General features: G+C 47.9%; 2 protein-coding genes across 6 annotated transcripts in view; both read left to right on the forward strand.

Moving 5' to 3' along the window:
- The window catches only part of RTEL1 (regulator of telomere elongation helicase 1), a 31,223-nt gene extending 22,048 nt beyond the window's left edge, over positions 1–9,175 (forward strand). Inside the window, exons 28-36 of one of the 3 annotated variants that reach the window (XR_001559160.2) lie at positions 190–285; positions 1,734–1,944; positions 2,615–2,752; positions 3,258–3,374; positions 5,182–5,424; positions 5,663–5,833; positions 6,335–6,520; positions 7,193–7,384; positions 8,228–9,175. Coding sequence is in view for 2 of the 3 variants with exons in the window: in XM_015881901.2 (XP_015737387.1) it covers positions 190–285; positions 1,734–1,944; positions 2,615–2,752; positions 3,258–3,374; positions 5,182–5,424; positions 5,663–5,833; positions 6,335–6,520; positions 7,028–7,131; positions 8,228–8,296 (1,335 nt within the window). In the remaining variant the exon portion in view is untranslated. Of the gene's footprint in view, positions 1–189; positions 286–1,733; positions 1,945–2,614; positions 2,753–3,257; positions 3,375–5,181; positions 5,425–5,662; positions 5,834–6,334; positions 6,521–7,027; positions 7,132–7,192; positions 7,385–8,227 lie in introns of all 3 variants that reach the window. The other 2 variants (XM_015881901.2, XM_015881903.2) reach the window with 2 other exon arrangements.
- Positions 9,176–13,367: 4,192 nt separating this feature from the next.
- On the forward strand, positions 13,368–17,789 carry TNFRSF6B (TNF receptor superfamily member 6b). 3 transcript variants are annotated; one of them, XM_015881975.2, is made up of 5 exons: positions 13,368–13,652; positions 13,820–13,936; positions 14,142–14,520; positions 15,781–15,978; positions 16,996–17,789. In XM_015881975.2, the coding sequence occupies exons 1-5, from the start codon at positions 13,611–13,613 to the stop codon at positions 17,262–17,264; spliced, it is 1,005 nt and encodes a 334-aa protein (XP_015737461.1). In that variant the 5' UTR covers positions 13,368–13,610; the 3' UTR covers positions 17,265–17,789. The 3 variants fall into 3 exon arrangements, with proteins under 3 accessions (XP_015737461.1, XP_015737460.1, XP_015737462.1); XM_015881974.2 differs by having other exon boundaries at positions 13,370–13,652; positions 16,990–17,789; XM_015881976.2 differs by lacking the exon at positions 13,820–13,936 and having other exon boundaries at positions 13,370–13,652; positions 16,990–17,789.
- Positions 17,790–17,999: the final 210 nt, after the last annotated feature.

The following is a 17,999-nucleotide window of genomic DNA, read 5'->3' on the forward strand; positions in this document are numbered from 1 at the left end:
GACAGTTACTTTCCAGAAGGAGGTAAGTGTCTACTGTGAAGTAATTTAGGTTGCTTGGTTTCACTTTGTGGAGCGGTGTCACATGCTGGGTTAGCAAGCTTTCCTACTGGAAATGGCTAAATTAAGTAGAGTTTAACTTTGAAAAGCATTTTGGAGAGCTTTTTTATTTATTTTAATTAACCTTTGTAGGCACAACGTCTGTCAACGCTTTCCCTTCAGTATGAGAAGAGGTTAACAGATGAGCAGAAAGGAGGAAGGAAGAAAATCAAGCTAGTCAGCAATCCGGTATGTGTTTTCATGCATCTCTGCCATCCTTTTGATATGTAGAATGCTGTCATTTGAATTGAAAATTTCCAGGCAGACAAATGACTGATACGGACTGATGCCGATGCCAAAACAAATTTAGGTGGTTTTTTTTTTCTCTAAACTATAAATATTCATGAGTGCACATCTGAAATCAGTTTCTGACATGCTCTTTCTCATATTTAGGCATCACAAGTCCAGTCAAGCACAAAGGTTCAGGTGGAGTTAGGTGAAACCTTGCAAACATCACCTCCCGTTCACCCTGTGTGGTGGGTGGATTTGTTCTTCCTTTTATTGATGGTAGAGCCTCAAATAGTAAAACTGACCAGCTTGGTTTGGGTCAGTGATCACATTATGACCCCACCAACAGGTCACATTGCACTGATGTGCATCATGTTAGCAGTTGTGTGTTTTTGTTGTGTATTGTCTCCCAAGACAATGAAGGAAAGCATGGTAAAAGTCATGATTCAGCTTATTGCCTGAGAGCCATGGTAAATTCATGGGGATCCTGAGCGGTTGTGGATGCCAGTAGTTGTTGAAGATGCTGTTCAACTGGGTACTGTCTCTGTGCCACAGTCTGCCAGTCACTCGGCATCCAGAACTAATAGAGTAATCACAGATCCTGATGTGCTGGTATCTGAGGTGTGAGGAAGGGAGCAGGTTCATTGCAGAAGGTTGTGTTTACGGTTTGTTATTACGATGAATCACCCCAGTCCTTAAAGTTACAACAAGTCTCATTTCTCTTAATAAGCCATTGAATAAGCCACAAGAATAGAATTGTGAAATGAAACTTGGCTGCCTTCTCTACAAAGTGCTCCTCTCCAGCAGTCAGTTTTGTCAGCAGAGAAGATGAATATCATTGCTTTTCTTTCATGAGGGAGCAGCTACAGATGTTGGGAGTAATGTTTTAGGCATAGTTATGATAATCAAATTAGGGAGAATTAATAGTATACTCATGCCTCAGAAGGTTGCCCTATGGCTTCAAAATGAGTGACAAGGGTCATAGTTACACATGTTGAAACTGAGTAAGAACGTTGTGATGTGCACTTTCATAAAGGAGGGTTCGTTTTGACTCTTTTTCAAGTTCCTACTGCTTGTGATCGTAGAAGACAGATGTTTCCCAATACTAGAGAGTAGTCTAGCTTGCATGTGTGTTAGAGGAACCGAAATACAGGAGCACCTTCCATTGTTTGAATGTGGTTGTTTTTCTTATGTGACTACATTTACTGCAGGAGTCACAGTAACACATAATGTGAAAGTGTTGCAGTCCAATAATGTTATTACATTGTATTAAAGGTATCTTCTGCCTCTTGAAAGTCTCAAATGTTTAAAGAATGTTGCAGAATTGAAAACATTAATTTCATCTGAATCCATATGAGAGTAGTTCATTTCATCATCCTGTCGACTGAAAAACCTTCCTGTCTTCTCAGCTAACCAATAAGATAGCAGACCCAACTGAGCCAAAGAAAGCCCGGGCTACCTTATACATCGCAACAGTGAAGAAAACCCTAAGCCAACAAAACTATAATCTCTTCTCTGAGGCTCTTCAGCGCTACAGGACCACAGCTGACTTCAATACCATGTTATCTCAAATGAGTTCCCTTTTTACAGAGGATGAAACAAAGCATATCTTGTTGCGAGGTACGACGAGTTCCCCGGTATATCTGTATGGTGTGACTTTGTATTTTAAATAGACTCTGTGTCATGAGGATGAGAGAATTTGAAAACTTCACTGATCGTTTATTGTACTTGTGAGCAAAGGGGCAGATTGTTCTGTCACTTCTTTCATCTGCCAAAAATAAAAAGGCATAGTTCCTCATTTACAATCGTGTAAGGCTATATGTAATGCTGAGGAGTGCGAATATGAGCACTTGGGAATAGCCACAGTCTGTTTCCCAATTTGCCTTAAGAAAACATTAGATTGCCACATTAAGGTAATAGGCAACATCTAGTTTTCTGAAGCTGCAGACACATGAAATCTAAAGCTCAGTTGACTTGCAGTGAGGTTTAGGTTTTGGTCTGTAGGCATTTCACAGTGAAGTGAGATGATGTGTAAATTGCTTCCTGTTTACAGTGGGAAAATTACAGTGATTACCTACAGCTTTGCTGGAAGATTGATTTGTAATTTAACTTTGTGTAATTCTTAAGTGTGCTTATATAAATACAAAAGAACAGCATTTAGGCTTTAAGTTATTTAACTGCACTAATCCAGAAGTCCTACCATCATAAGTTTCTTTGGCATTTTTTATGTGTTTTGCATTGAGGTTTTTTTCTATACTTATTCATTCTTCTCCCCTTTCTCTAATGAAAGAATTTTACCAGTTTGTTCGACCTCACCATAAAAAAGAGTTTGATGAAGCATGTTGCAATCTGACCGGGGTGGGCTGTGGCTACAAACCTGAGCACAGCCTCCTGCTGGACGAGAGAGAGGGACTGGCAAAGAAAGCAGGTGAGGAGCTTTGGAACTTGTCTAATCATAAAGCGAGATGCATTAAGTGTGTAAAAATGCAAGGGTAAAAAGCAAATTTGATGAATGAAAATGAAACTCAATTATGTGCTTTGTATGATCCTCCTACCTGCCTTACCACAAGCATACACAGATGCTTTCGCTTTGGCTACTACATTGGTAGTAATGGTGCCATCCTTTCTGAAAAGGGCATCTTACTGATGGTTGTGTCTTGAGCCTAGTCAGTGGATTTCAGAGCTTCATGTGCGTTCCTCTGACTGCTTTGCTACCCCATAGTGCCACAAGAACTGTGAACAGCTGGTGCAGTCTTTGAAATCCTGTAGCAGTAAGAGGCTAAAGGAGCACAGTGTTGGTTCATCCCCTCAATACAAAGGAACACATCTACATCTTCAAGTGTTTTCAGCATAGAGTGATGAAGTTTGAAATACCTCATTCTATTTTTGTTCTTCATTAAGTTCACTGCTAACAAACTGGTTTGCTTTAACAGAAGCAAAAGAGAGTCAGCAGAAAACAACGTTCTCAGAGCACTCACGGGTTCAGCTGAATCCTGGGCTCCACTTGAACCAGGGAGGGTTTCACTTGACAGCAAGACAGACAAGAGCAGGTACGCTTTGTGTTAAGTAAAATCGCAGTCCTGAGGTATTGTGTGTTGTGTTTTGTCTTTGTGAATAGGGAACCAGCGTTCCCTGTTTTCACCCAGCACAATGGACCAGCACCAGCTCACTGTCTGTAGGTAGGAGTGATGGTAACTGTGAATTTTCAGCAAGGATTGTACAGAACAAACAAGTCAGTGACTTATATCAAGGTGGATACGAAAGGAACCGACTGAAGACAGAAGGTTGCACTAAGTGTTGACCTGTGCGTCTCAGTGAGGGAGAGGAGGAGTTGACAAGACTGCTGCGTTTCCTGTTTGCCCAGGGTTTGTGCGCGGGAGATGTTTGGGGAATGTAATTGTAGATGAGGTCAGTGTGAATTTTAGGTATAAAGCAAAATGCAGTTCCTGTTTTTTATCAGGAATGCATGCAGTCCTAGTGTGGACAGTCTGTTTTCTGCAGAAACGGAGACCAGTAAATATATTCTCACAATCACATGTAATCTCTACCTGCGTCCTTCTAATCTCTTACTGTCTAATATTTACCCTTGAAGTCAAAGGCTTCGTTCTGTTTTGATTACTGATCTTCCTGAGAACAGCTGGGAATTTTCTGTATTTCTTACAAGGAAATGAGTAGGATAGTTGGGCAGCTTAGATGTCTTTCTTAAGAGAGAGAAAAGAACAGCCAGACTAATCCTTTCCTTTTAAAATACAAAAAATAAATCAAAAGCAAGCGATTCCTGGAAGGCTTTGAAAGCTTTTCGTCTGTGAGGCCACGTTCCTTCTTTTGTTGAGTTTCCTGGTTTTATTTTGGATTTTAAGAACTCCGGCATGAAATAATTTTTGGTAACTTATTTTTTTTTTGTTTTTCCTGAGATCTGTGAGATTGATCTGCACAGAACTTTGTTTCTGCTAAAAGCAATTAAGAAAATAACAGGATTAAACGTATGTAGTATTTCTGTGACTCGTTCCCTGGGTAGGGTCTGCTCCTGTGAGAAGCTACCAAAGAGAAAATTCACACCCATCCTTTTCCCCTTTCCAGAAGTTGATGCAAGTCCCTCTTTTAGAAGCTCATTATCTGCTCTGAAGGATGAAGATTTAAATAGCAAAACATGTGGTTGGCTAATTTAAATCAGCCATTATATGTTTTACCTACATTTACATACCTCTAATATGCAAAGCATACAGTTTTCCTCTCAAACCTGTCAGAAACAAAAACAAATCCTGATGTTTTGAAGAGAAGTCCACTCAGAGTTGAGCAAGGTGTTCGTAGCTACACCTGTCTTCTCTGTTACTCCTTCACTGCACCATCTGTTATATTATTTTGGGTGGGTTAGTCTCTTTTTGGCTTCTTGCTTTCCTGTTGGGGGTGAAAAAGGACACCTCTTCTCCTTCTAGTATTAGAAAAAGAAATATCATCTTTAAAACTGCAGTCAGATTTACTTGCCTGCATATCAGGCCAGTGTAATTGGGTAAGCCATCCATTTATAATGCTTGTGCTCCTTTTAATGACAGCACAAAACCCAATCCACTGCTGACCTCGTGCACAGTCTCTTCTGTGTTACCTATTCCCTGTTCCCCCAGTGACCTTCCGACACATTGCTCCATTGCAGAGACTTTTAAAGGAACTCCCAAAGATGCTAACGAGGTTCCCAAAAATTCATTTGCTTGGTTGATGTTGCCAGGAGCACCAAAGTCGTGTCTGAGCAGAGCGTGTGACTGTGCAAGTGGCAGCAGTTTTGAAGCAGTGCAGGAACCCCTCTCTGGATGAGGAGACATGAGTACAGAGCGCTGCTCATCTGTGTTCTTTGTCCCTCAGGGGATAACACCGGTCAAGCTACGAGCAAAGACATTAAAAATGTATCAGGCTCAAGGAGAGATCACCACCAGGTCCTCAGGACGACCTACCTCAAGGATGTGAAAAAGGCATTGAAGGAAAGCGCTTACAGCCGCTTCCATGAAGCACTGTTGGCTTACAAGAGGACAGATGACTACGATGCTATGATACCAGTGATAGCAGCCCTCACTACTGAGAGGCCGGAAGATTTTCATCTCCTGCAAAGTAAGGTTTATTTTAAAAACCATTTCAGTATTGAATACTTGTCTGTCTCCTAGCAAGGAAAACTTGGTAATTATAAAAGCCAACAAAAAGGCTGTTCGCTTCACAAACCTGAGGGTACTCTGAAGAACAGGGATGTTTTTGTTCATCTTCCAAAGAATTACTTCCCTCCAAAATAGCCATTCCTCCATACTCAGCCATTTATTTCCCTAGACATTTCACTGTGTTTTCTCTTGGGCAGGGTTTAACATGTTTGTGCGCCCTCATCACAAAGAGCAGTTCAGGCAGCTGTGTAAAGATCTGACTGGAACAGTTGGTGGTGATGAACAGAAACAGCAGCAGGTGCAGAATGAGAACAGCACTGTGACACTGGAGAGATGGTTCACTAAGAGAGAAAACAGCCCTAAACAAGGTGAGGATGAACGTTATTCTGAAGCTTAGGCTCCTACTGAGTGTTAGGATGAGAAGTGTCCAACAGCTTTGGCTCTCGTATGTATTGATATGTAAAGGAAGATCAAAGCAATTGGCCACATCCAAGTTATGTATAAAAACAAAACAAGCATAAGCTAGAAGGCAGTTGGAGATGGGGAAGCACAAGGAAACGAGAACATCTGCTATAGGGCCATCTTTTAAACTGTGAAATGGGTTATGACTGAAGACAGAATTTTTTGCATCTATGAGGGGCAAGTGTAAATCAAGATCCTCAATGTCTAAGACTCATTTACCATGGAATTGTTTCGACATAAAGAGTCTCTTTCAGTAATAATGTTGTGTGTTAAGTACCAGAAACTTCAGGTGTTTAAAAGAAAAGTTACTCAAAGTCTTTTGTTCTTGTACAATGGGAACTTATCGACCTTACTGCTAATTGTGTTTTGCATGATGCTGTATCGTGTGCTGTTGTTTTTATGGTCAGATGGAGATGCTCCTAAGAGTGAAGTTCCAGAAAAAAATGAGGGAGAAACTTCCTCCTCGTACCTCAGCCAGAAGTGCAAGCTTGAATTACCAAAGACTGAAGTATCTGAAGGAATTAGTAGTGTGAGAGCACCCACAGCTCCCGGAGTCATTCCCAGCTTACCACTAGAGTTGGATCCAGAGTTTGGTAGGTATAGGTGAGATTTTTAGGTGTGCTTCTGTTATTTGCAGGAATGAACAGAAATAGAGAACTGAGAATTGTGCTGATGAGCTGTTAAATTATGATTGTTTCCTATCTGCATTTGCACAGATGCAATAATATGTGGTATGGATTGCAGAGCAGAATTTGGACTGTCATCTGCATCTGTTCCATCAAAGTACTTCATCATCTTTATCACAGTCATGTAATGGTTTCCTGAGAATTTACAGATTTTCCTCAACAACTTCCTTGTAAAGCAAGGATGTAAATTCTCTTTCTAAATGGGAATTTGAAGCACCAAGAGATGGAGTCGAGGTCATATGAGAAGTAATTCAGGGCCCTGTATTGCATTGTTAAGATAAAAGAATTTCATAGAACTCATGGTCACTGGTTTCTAGATTGCACTGGTGGAATTGTGTGTGCATGAGAGTTTCACAAGTTAATGGAATTTAGTAATTTCCTTTCTCTCTTCCTCTCTCCCCCTCTGCACTCTAGGAAGATACCAGTGTCCTAACTGCAAATCTGAGGATGATGTGCCCTTAAAATGCCCATTGTGCATCTTCACTTGCTGCAAAACATGTTGGGAGCAGTTCTTAAAGGTTATCTTGTTTATTAGTTTCACTTTTTCCTGACGCTGATAGGGAATTCTGTGCTTTTCAGGAGAACCATTGGAACAAATTCTTCTGTTTACAGAGAGGAAACCCCAACCCTCATGTTCAAGTTTACAACTTCAATGTTTCCTTTGTCATCTTTATTTTCCACGTTCTGCAGTGTGACTGAAGACAGAACTCCTCTCAGCTTCCTTCAAATGCTGCTTTGCAGTGTTTAAATGCCTTGTTCATTCATGCTCTTGTAGGTATTCCAGAGAAACTGGAAGCTGTTCTCCTTTGTGATATTTAGGTGTGCTATGGGAGAATAAGAGTTTCACAGTTATACAATGCACTTAAAACTTTGGGGGTTATTTGACAAAGCAGAGTCTACAGGGACGTAAAATGAGTTTCTTCTCCCCCTCCATTAACAGTGTTTTGTGTTTCTGGAATCAAATTACAGTGCCCTAACCTACTTTACAAGTCCATGCTTTGTGTTAGAACAGCAAACCTTCATATGAGGGGAGGTTATAGGCAAGGGTTTTCTAAATGTAAGGTGAGATGAGAAGCACGCTGAAACCTGGGTTGAGAAACAGGTGCATCATGTGCCATCCTCTGCTGGATACCTGGATAAAGAAATAAATGTACTCTGTTCCTCTAGAGGAATCTTGGCCCTGGCCATGTGTCACTGATCTCCTGCTGTGCCCACTTCCTTCTCGTCTGTGCCAGAGGAAGTTCATGGAACTCCTCAGTGACTTTACAGCACTTTGCCAACAAGCACTTCTGTACTTCACAACAGCTCCTGCAAGTTCTTGTATCATATTGTTTCCTCGTTCCTTACCCTTCCAGCTGTACCACAGCTGTCATTCTGAGACAACTGCTCTAAAACTTGTTGCTCCTTCACCCAGCAGCCTTTGTGTTTTCTTCTGTGCATTGCTGGTGATTAAAGCAGTGACTGCGTGGTAACTCCGCATCAAAAAATAGTAGGCATGGTATCTTAGGAGCAGTGCAATGACAAGCATTGGTTATATTTCATATCAGACCATTGCAAACTTGGAAGAGAAAGTTAATATATAATCTATATGTTTTCTTCATTTGTTTTTTATAGATGAAGAAGTGCCCGGAATGCTGCTGTGATGTGAAGAAGAAGCGCTTGGTTCGAGCTTATTTCTGGTAATGGTCTCACTGCCAGAAAGGACAAGTGCTTCGTGTCAGCAGAAATAGGCTCCTGTGCTCTGACCCTGAGCTGGGTGGAAGCAGGAGGAGGGTTCCTTCTGAACATCTTCCATCATTGACTCTGGTGCACATGCTGTCACTTTTTTTCCTGCAAACAGAGTCTGAAGGGTCAGGTGTGCGCTGCTGGCAGAAGACAAAGCATCGTCCTCTGCTGGGACAGAGGTGGTGAATCTCTTACTTACTTTAGCCTGTGAGTTTTACATTGACTTAGACCTGATTGTGTGTCCTGGAGGAGGCTGTTGTTGCTTTGGCCCTTCAGGTAACATCCACTCCTGGAGAAACCCTACAACAGTACTATGTTGGAATGGAGCTGGCTGTGTTAACAGGCCAGGCACAGCCCTACGAACCCCATCAGTGTTCTTGGAAGGAACAGTTGGTGTTCTGCTGGTGTTTATCAATCAGCAGCTGCTGTCTAAAATAGCAGAAGATACTGAAAGCTGGGCTTCTCTTCAAACAAAATCAAGTGTTTGGACAGTGAGCAGAGATGCTGCCCAGTGCCTGCTGTGCACCCTGCAGCACAATGTCTCCCACAGTGCTGGGATGTTTGGAAACATGCTTCTAAGGAGGCTTTATGTTCAGCCTAGCACTGGCATTCCTGTTGTGTCAGTGTTATTTGATGGTTGTCTTCCAAGAAGAAAATGGACCAAATTGATTTCAGTCTTTAACATAAATGAAGTGGAATGGGTAAAAAAAACCAAACCTCCTCAATGCTTCCACTCTCTGTAAGTAGTGCGAAGAAGGGGTAAACTAAAATCAGTTTTAAGTCATCAGTCCCTTCTCTTAACTGAACCAGAAATAAAAACATTTTTTATGCATTGGTTGGGCTTACTTTAATGTCATTGCTTTTTAAACCAGATATAGAAACAAGAGCTGGAGTTCCAGCAGCCCTGCTAGGAGTACATGGCGAGCTCTGTGCTGGGGGACCTCTGACATTTGAGCATTTATAATCTGCTCATTTCTGCCATTCTTGGCTTTGAGGCTGCCATGGGGACCTTGACACTCATGTTTGTTTTCAGAGTTTTCTAGAAGATTTTCTTTTTTTCTCTGTTAACCCACGGGATTTCTATATTCGTTTTTAGATGTATTGTAAAAAGGAAGAGAAGATTTGGAGGGATGGCGTCAAGAAGGCACTAATGTTCAATTCTTGTCCTTACAAAGGACTCTGTCTGTAGCAAGTATATCAATAGCTGCTGTATTATGGGAGTAAACCCAACACTGGTGGCAGAGCAGAGCACCCAGCACTGATGTGTTGCTCTGCAGCTTTTAGGGCTGTCTGGTTTCATCTCAAAGGAGAACAACCCAACCTGCTCAGCTGGATCGTCCCCATTCTGGATTCTCAGTTTGGGGAGCAGGAGTTGAAGCTCCTTCAGAAGAACTTCAGAAGAAGTTGGAGCTGAGTGAAGCTGGGCGCAGTGAGAAGCGATTTGGTGATGGTTCAGTTCCTGTGTGCTCTACAAAGATCTCTGGGAGAGCTGCAGCTTGCTGCTGGTGCCACTGGAGGGAAACCACAGCACGGGAGAGTGAGCAGTGATCACTGGTGAAGCGCTGGATCAGAATGTGGCGCGGTTTTCATTCTCTTTCTTTCCACAGCCAGAATAGATTTCCAGTTCACTTTTCCACACCACCAGGGGTTGGTTTGGTTTTGGAGACTGCTTCTATCCAGGAGTGCTTCAATGAGATACTGAGATGGGGCAGAGGGACTGTGTTAAAACTGCAGTGCTTCCAAAGAGTCCTGTGTCCCTTCCCTTGCTTTTGAGCAATCTTGGTGAAGATTTACTGCTTGTGCCTGAGATTAAAGGACTGAGAGAGCTGCACTTGTGCCCCCAGCAATGGATCTGCTGTTTGTAGGTGGAATTGGGTTGGAGTCAGCCTGGATTTGTTGCTGCTTTCTTGTGGCCCTGCCTATGGGTCCCCAGCATGGGGCTGCCTCCAGCACTGCAGGGCAGCAGCACCAGGGACTGCTTCAGGATGTGTCCCCAAGAAATGAGAACAAGCTTTGGTCATCTTGGAATGAGCTGGGTTTACAAGAATGGGAAGGGAGGACACAGCTTAGGAAGTGCAGAAAGTGAAAATAAGGATGTTTCTCAAATATTCACGTTGATAAATCTGGTGAGAGGAACTGACTGTTCCTGGAAAGGAAAGCCAATAATGGACACTCCTGTTGGGTTTGGGGAAGCAAAGTGACATGGGAGTTAAACATCACAAAGGGGGCAACTCAGTGTGCAGCTCATTGCTTCTGCACTGTGCTGTGGCTGTAGAGCTGTCTTCGGTTCTGCTGTGTGTCATTGGAATATTTCTCCCCATATACTCAGAACAATTCAGAAGAGACCAAACAAAGCAACCCTATCAGGAAAGAGGTGAAGTGATGACTTTTGGCACTGATAAGTGACTTCTGGCAGCAAGGGGTTTCTCTGCTTTACAGCCTTGTATCTGAATGGTAACCACACACCTCATTTTGCAACACTTCTGGCCGCCCTGAAGCTCTCGAAAGTGTGAGATGATGGGAAAGTGGAACCAACCCCCTGGGGTTGCAGTGCTGTGTTCGTTCCCTGAAGCATCTGCTTAGGAGGTCAGGGGTGAGTGAAAGTGCTGCCTTCAGCAGCATTGAGCCCATCCTTGGAGGTTCACTGGTCGAGTAAGGGAAAAGATGGAAAAAGGGTGATTGGAGGTGCTTTAATTTACTGGCTTTTGTCCGCATGGCAGAAAGAAATTGCCTGGAGGAGCCATTTCAGTCCTCCTGACGTGGCATTTCCCTGGTTATGAGCATTAATCTGAGCTGGTTTTGTTCTAAAGGCAGAGCAGAAAGCCCTGGTGGTGCTGCAGGGTGGTGTGATGTGACCAGGCACTTCCTGCATCCATGGCATCCCCAGCAGAGCACAGGGGCTCCCTGGTGCTCCATCAGGGCATGGTTCAGTGTCATGTGGGCTCCTCCATCCATGTGTGCAGCTGCTGGTAGCGTGGCAAAGGCATTCACAGGGCACTCAGATGGGGATTTATTCCCCAACCGCAGAACGTTGAGGATTGGAGTGGAACAAACCGCCCTTCAGCCTCCTCTGAGTAACCATCGCTTTCCAGATGCTGCGGTGTGACCCTTCATCACAGCAACAGCTCATGGGTTTGCAACAGTCAAGATGATCTGATTTCTCTTGCAGCTTCTTGGAAAAGTCAGGATGTGTCAGCACAGGGGCTCTGCACAGACCGCAGCTCCTTGGCACGCTGCATGTCCTGGCCCTGGCACTCAGCATGCGCCGCTCACTCACTGCTCTGCGTCCCACCCACAAGGATGTGGCTCTTGGGTGGGACTGGTGGTGCTGGAAGGAGCCTTGGGGTCCTGTGGGAAACCAGGATGTGCTGCTTTTCTTGGGTGGTGAAGTAGTGGTTTGGTTTGAGGACTTCTGGAATCGTTCAGCCCTTGGAAGATCATTAGGAATGGATCCAGTGAGATTCACCACCCGAAAAGGAGCGTGGATGCGGTGACCCAGTGGTGAGTTGGGGTAGTTCAATGTTACTCTGCCAAGCATTAATCCCAGTGTTGCAGAAGGTGAGTGCTCAGTGTGGGTAATTCTCTGTAATAATTTGCAAACTCATTTGGCTGAGCGGAACTTCCACATCCTCTGACCCCCTGCACTGTGACTCACCTTCAGCTTCACAGTTGTTTTTGGGAGCGCAGTGTTTATGATACGTGTTTGGCTGCTGCTCAGTATCTCTTTGGAGAGCCTCTGTGGGTATCCAACACTGCTCCCTCCTGTGAGGCTGCTGGGTTGGGGCAGGGGCTGCTATGGGGTACGAGTCTGTGCCCTCACTCCCCATGCACGCACCTGATCCGGATGCAGCACACATTGCTGTGCACAGTGTCTGTGTACAAATGTATTTGTGAACTCTGGGTGTTGAGAGGTGCTGCCCTCTGTGCACGAAGCCAACAAAGGGTGTTAGCCCTGCAGAAGGCGCTGGGGAGGTGGGTGTATTTCCCAGGTGGGTGCTCTCTGTGCTGGGATGGGATCGTAAGGTGTTGTATTCACCTCAATTGGTTGGAAAGCTGAATGCCCGAATACTGGGCTCACCTTTCCCCCCCAGCTGCTCTCAGTCCCTTGCAGCTGTTCTGTCCCTCCCTGCCCTGCAGCACTGACCCCATGGGGATGTCTGTAAGGTCGAGCTGAGCTCGGGATGGGGCTCCTGCGTGTATCCCAAGGGAAGGGAATGCCTCACCCCTTCTCCTCCCCTCTGTCCTTGCCTTAAATGAAGACCACGAGCTCTTCAGGGCTCGTCTTTGCTGCTAGAACTGTGAGCACATCGTGGAGGTGTCCTTGGACTCGGCTTCAGAGGGAGCCCGAGTAGGGCAGGACAAAATACTCCCGTTGCACTTAAGCAACAACAGCAGCGCTGCTGAATGCGCTCCTGGGCGGCTCTGCTGAGCAGCGCTGCAGCTGCGCTCGGTTTGCAGTCATTCTCGTGGCCGGGATTGCCAGCAGAACATCTGCTGTGTGAAGCTGTTGGGTGCTGCACCCACCGAGCTGCGGGGCGTCACAGCTGGAGCGGGGCCGGAGCTGCAGCGCTCGGAAAGGAGAAGGGTGAAGCTTTGAGCCTCTGCGGGGATGCGCTGCCGGAACACGGTGAGCCTCGTTGTGTGTCCCTCCGTCCATCCATATGAGCCTGACTGCGGCTGTGCATCCAGCCATGTCGGTGCCGCCGTGGTCACTTGGGGGCTGTGAGTCCCGTTACAGAGCGCGGCACGAATAACCCTCGGGGGCTACGGGACCGGGAGCGTTTGGGGGCTGTTCTGGGGAAGCTGTGAGCACTAAAAGCGAGGCCATCCCCCGGGGAATTCCCTGCCGTTCCCCTGCACTCACATATCCTTATATAATGAGCAGCTTCTACCTGCCGCTGAACCGAGTGAGGGCAGGTAACTGCCCCGCGCTGCAGCGGAGCGGGGCCGGGGGAGGGTGTAGGGCTGCGGCCGGACAGCGGGGCGGGGGGTCGTTGCGCAAGAGGGGTCTTTCCCTATTAGGGCTATAAAGGGGCTGCAGTGTAGCGTTGAGACCGGGACGGGGACAACAGAGAACATCCGGGAGACCCTGCCCTGCCCCTCCACCCCCGGTGGTGTGCGGGGGAGCGGAGCTCACGGCAGCAGCCTCACTCCTTTTTTTGCGTCTCTTTAAAGCTGAGCGGGCGCTGCCGCCGCACCCCGGAACCGCTGCGAGGATCCGCCGCCCCCCGGAGCCCCCACCGACACCGCCGCTCTTCGCAGCCCCGCGGCGATGCTGCTCTGCCTCGATCCGACAGCGAGACGGACAACCAAGGTGGGTCAACACCGTCCGGGGGTCGGTGGTGGTTTGAGGAGGGGGCGGGGGGGGAGAAAGAAAGTTCCGGGGTCCTCAGCCCCGCTCCCGGAGTGGGGGAATGTCGGGTTCCTATGGAGCGTGCTTTACGCATTTAGGAAAGTTCTCTCTCCCTCCCTTCCCTTTAGGAAAGAACCTCCCGCCGTCCGAAGCGGAGGAGAACGTGCTGTGCTGCCGGCAGTGCGAGTGTAGGGGCTGGGGGGGAACTGGGATGGAAACTGTGCCTCCCCCGCCCCCCCCGTCTGGTGAGTGCGGGCAGAGGGGGCTGCAGTGGGGCCTCATCACACGGCTGGGACTGAGAGCAGCAGGTGGGAGAGCGATTGAGGGAGCTTCAGGCAGAAGAATCACTCCTTACATCAGCAGTGATGAATGGGAGCAGCCACTCAGCGCGGCAGCCGAGCTTTTTGCTCTTCCCCCTATAAGAGCTGACAGCAATTTGCTTCCCTACAGCGGGCGTTTGCTCCTCTCCTCCTGCTGCTGGCAGAGCTGGGCTGCAGCTCCCCACCCACTTACCAATGGAGAGACGCCGGGACCAAGGAGAGGGTCACCTGCCAGCAGTGCCCGCCGGGGACATTCGTGGCACAGCATTGCACCAGGGACAGAGCGACGCTGTGCTCACCCTGCCCCGACCTGCACTACACGCACTACTGGAACTACCTGGAGAAGTGCCTCTACTGCAACGTCATCTGCGGGGAGCGGCAGGTGGAGGTGCAGCAGTGCAACGCCACCCACAACAGAGCGTGTCAGTGCCAGGAGGGCTTCTATGCTGAGCTGGAGTTCTGTGTGCAGCACTCTGAGTGTCCGCCGGGCTCCGGAGTGGTGAAGTTGGGTGCGTAGTTGTGGCATTGCCCAATGCTGCCCACTACAATGGGGGGCTCCCATGTGCTGAACCATAGAACGGCTTTGGTTGGAGGGGACCTTAAAGGTCATCGAGTTCCAACAAGCTGTGGGTGCTGTTGGTGCTGTTGGCTCGCTGTCCTTGCAGGCAGGTGGCCAATGGGGTGGAGGTGTGAATGCTGCTGGTGTAAGGGCAAGGCTGGTGAGCACGCATAGCTCTGGGGCTTGGTTTTGTGAGCTTTGTTGGGTAACTTGGATGGGCTCCATCTGAAACGTGAAATAGATAATTGGGAGAGGTTCCAAGATGGTGACGTCAGTCTCGTTGCGGTTCTTTCTCGAGGAGGTTTGTGAGTCTGAGTCTCCTTTGAGTCACGGTTGGTTTTAGGGAGTTATTTTTTCCATCTTTTCCTGAATCACATCTGCTCCTTTTGTTACCCAACGCTCTTGGCTCTGTACTTCCTAAAGATGCTATTAGCATACAACAGGCGCGTGCTTCCCTCTGGTTCTCTGCTGAGTCACCGAGCTCTCTGTTAGGAAAGCACAGGTGACACAGCACAGCAGCACGGGCAGCATCCACATCAACTGCTCTGTGCTCAGAACGTGCTTTGGGAATCCCTCAGTGTGTGTCATGGGAGGGCTGCGGGCTCAGAGCAGTGTTTGTTGTCCCCAAGGGATGCCTGATGTTGAGTTGAGTGGCTCAGTTTTTCTTTGGGAGTGGTACAAATTGAAGTGATTCAGCATAGAGGTGAGCTGGGTCTCCAAGCGGGGAGATCCATTGACTTACACACTGATTCATCTGGACAGTGAGTTGTCAGTCTGAGGAGCCACGTGGGGCATTGGAGAAGCGATACTGCCATGATATCCACTGAGCTGCTTATCAGCAACGTCCTCTGCGTGGAGCTGGGAGAGCTCTGTGCGCTGCAGGAAGGGCAGTGCTGAGCTGAGCCTTTGCATTCTCAGCCACTTTTACTTTCACTTGGCTGGGAGCCTCCACTCGTGCTGAGATCGAAGTGTTCCTTGGCAGCTGCTCCTTGGTGCTCACAGCCAATTCTGCTGCCCTGCAAGGTCACCTTCAGTGGACAGCATCCCCCCCTTCTGTCCAGAGCCCCGTGGCTGCTGAGGAAAGGTGTTGGTGGTGGCATGGTTGTGCCCTGCTGCTGGATGCCCACTTAAGGGTGCTCCAACCCCCCTGCAGCTCCTCACCCATCACACAGGTTGGGGATGATGTCTAATATCCCATGTCCCCCCCCAGGTACCCCGTTTGAGAACACACAGTGCCGTGCCTGCCCTCGTGGCTCCTTCTCCTCCTCCAGCTCCAGAACTGAGCCGTGCCAGGTGCACCAGAACTGCACACAGCTGGGGAAGGAGACCAACGTGCTGGGAAACCAATACCACGACACCCTGTGCACCTCCTGCAGGACGGGTGGGAGCAACAGCACGCAGAGACCAGGTGAGAGCTGAGCCACGAGGTGAGAGCCAGCATCGTGGTGTAAGCATAGAACCAGGTCAGGCAAATGGGAACAGCACAGAGCGATCCGTGCTGGGGCTGCAGGGTACAAGAAATGCTCCCTCTCCCTCCCTCCCTGCCTGGGGTCAGATTTTAAGCAAGCACAGCAACCAGGTGTGGGCCAGCTGTGCTTCCAGTGGGGCTTTTGCTGCTGGGGATGTCAGTACACGAAGTGGCTGCTGCAGCCTTTGCCTAAAACCAGGTGCTGGCCATGTGGCACAGGAGCTGCTGTGTTTCCTACAGCAAACAAAGGAAGCTTTTATTGCAGCCCACACCTTGTTTTGTGTGAATTGAGTGGAGTAAGAACGTAAAGGTCAGCACAGCCTCAGTGTGACATGGATTTTGGCCTGGAAATAATAGGGGCATGGAAAGGTATGGGCATAGAGAGCAGCATGTCACTGTGATAATGCATAGCATAGTGCTGGCCTTGAGCTCTTGCATGTCCGATGCACGGTGATGTATTTCTTTCCCAACACCAAAGGAATTTAGGGAGCTCTTTAATGAGCTGTCATGGGGTCTGCCCCAAAGCTCTGATCTGGGCTGTGTCTGTGGCCGGTCCTGTCCCCAGCTGTAAAATTCTGCATGGAAACCAGGAACCTTTAGGAAAAGCAGCGCGTGTACACACTGGGTGCAGTTCCATTGGTTTTCCTCCCAACTTCAGGGCATGGAGGAGCACAGGGGAAGGTATTTTTGGTGTTTTTGAGATGAAGGAGCTATTCAGAGTTACCTCCTGACTGCCACATGTGGTGTTTGTGGCACCTTCTCCTTGGGGATCCCCAAACCCACCTGGATGTGGGGCTGGGCTCCACTATGGGTGGCCTTTTTGGGCTCAGTGGGGACCAGAGGTGCCTCCAACCCCAACCATCCCGGGATTCAGGGATTGCAGGGTTCTGATGTTCAGAATGCTGCTCTCCCCACATCCACCTGTGACCACCGGGTGCTTTTCTCCCCCAGCTCCAGAGGACGAGGACTGTGATCAAGCCCTGATTGACTTCGTGGCATATCAGAACATCCCCTTGAAGAAGCTGAAGCGCCTGCAGCAGATCCTGGAGAGCTCACCCAGGAAGCAGGCAGTGGAAACCAAGGCAGTGGTGCAGGAGAAGCTGCGGGCTGTGCTCACACACCGCAAGCAGGAGAACTCTGCTGTCATCACGGAGCTGCTGGCCGCGCTGCGGGCCACCAAGCTGACCTCCATAGAGAAGAAGGTGCGGGAGCGCTTTCTCTCGTAGTGAGATCACAGAATGGACTCTTAGGGTTGTTAGTGTCTTTTTTACCATGGTTCCATTAATTTATTAATGTTTCAAAAACGAACTGGAAAGGCAACGTGGCCGAGTGCTGCCTTGTGCCGTGTGTTGGGTGCTCCTGCGGTGTGCCAGGAGCATCTGCAGTCCATCAGCAATGAAACACCTCCAGCAACCCATTCCTCCCTGAGGGCTTGAGCCTGGCTTAGTTCTGAGCTGTGTGAGGTTGGGTTTGGACTGTCATTGTATAGCTGGGCTGATGAGGCCCTTGGGGATGTGGTTTGGTGGGTATGGGTGCTGCTGGGTCAACAGTTGGACTGGATGGTCTTGGAGGTCTTGTGTGCTCTTGGAACACTGATGAGAAAGGAGTGGACTGGGGGGAAGATGTCCCTAAGGTCTGAGGTCCTGCTGGCTTTCAATTTATTTTTGAACTACCTGATTTTGTACCATGTGAGATACGTTTTCTAAAGAGAGAAACCCAAGAGGTTATTTTATTACACGATCTTCTCACCACTTGTCCTGTCCTGATCTCACCGGAGGGAGGTGGAACTGGGGGTCCTGCTCTGCCTTTTGTGGTTACTGCTTATCCTTACTCACACCCACTTTGCTTGTACCTCCCCTTATGGGAACATGGCATCAGCCACTAACAAAAGGGAACAGTGCACACATCCAGCACTGCATGCAAAACAGCTACACACACCAAATGGCACCGCAGGCAAAGCA

The sequence above is a fragment of the Coturnix japonica genome, chromosome 20, assembly GCF_001577835.2.
Source record: "Coturnix japonica isolate 7356 chromosome 20, Coturnix japonica 2.1, whole genome shotgun sequence".
NCBI lineage: Eukaryota > Metazoa > Chordata > Aves > Galliformes > Phasianidae > Coturnix > Coturnix japonica.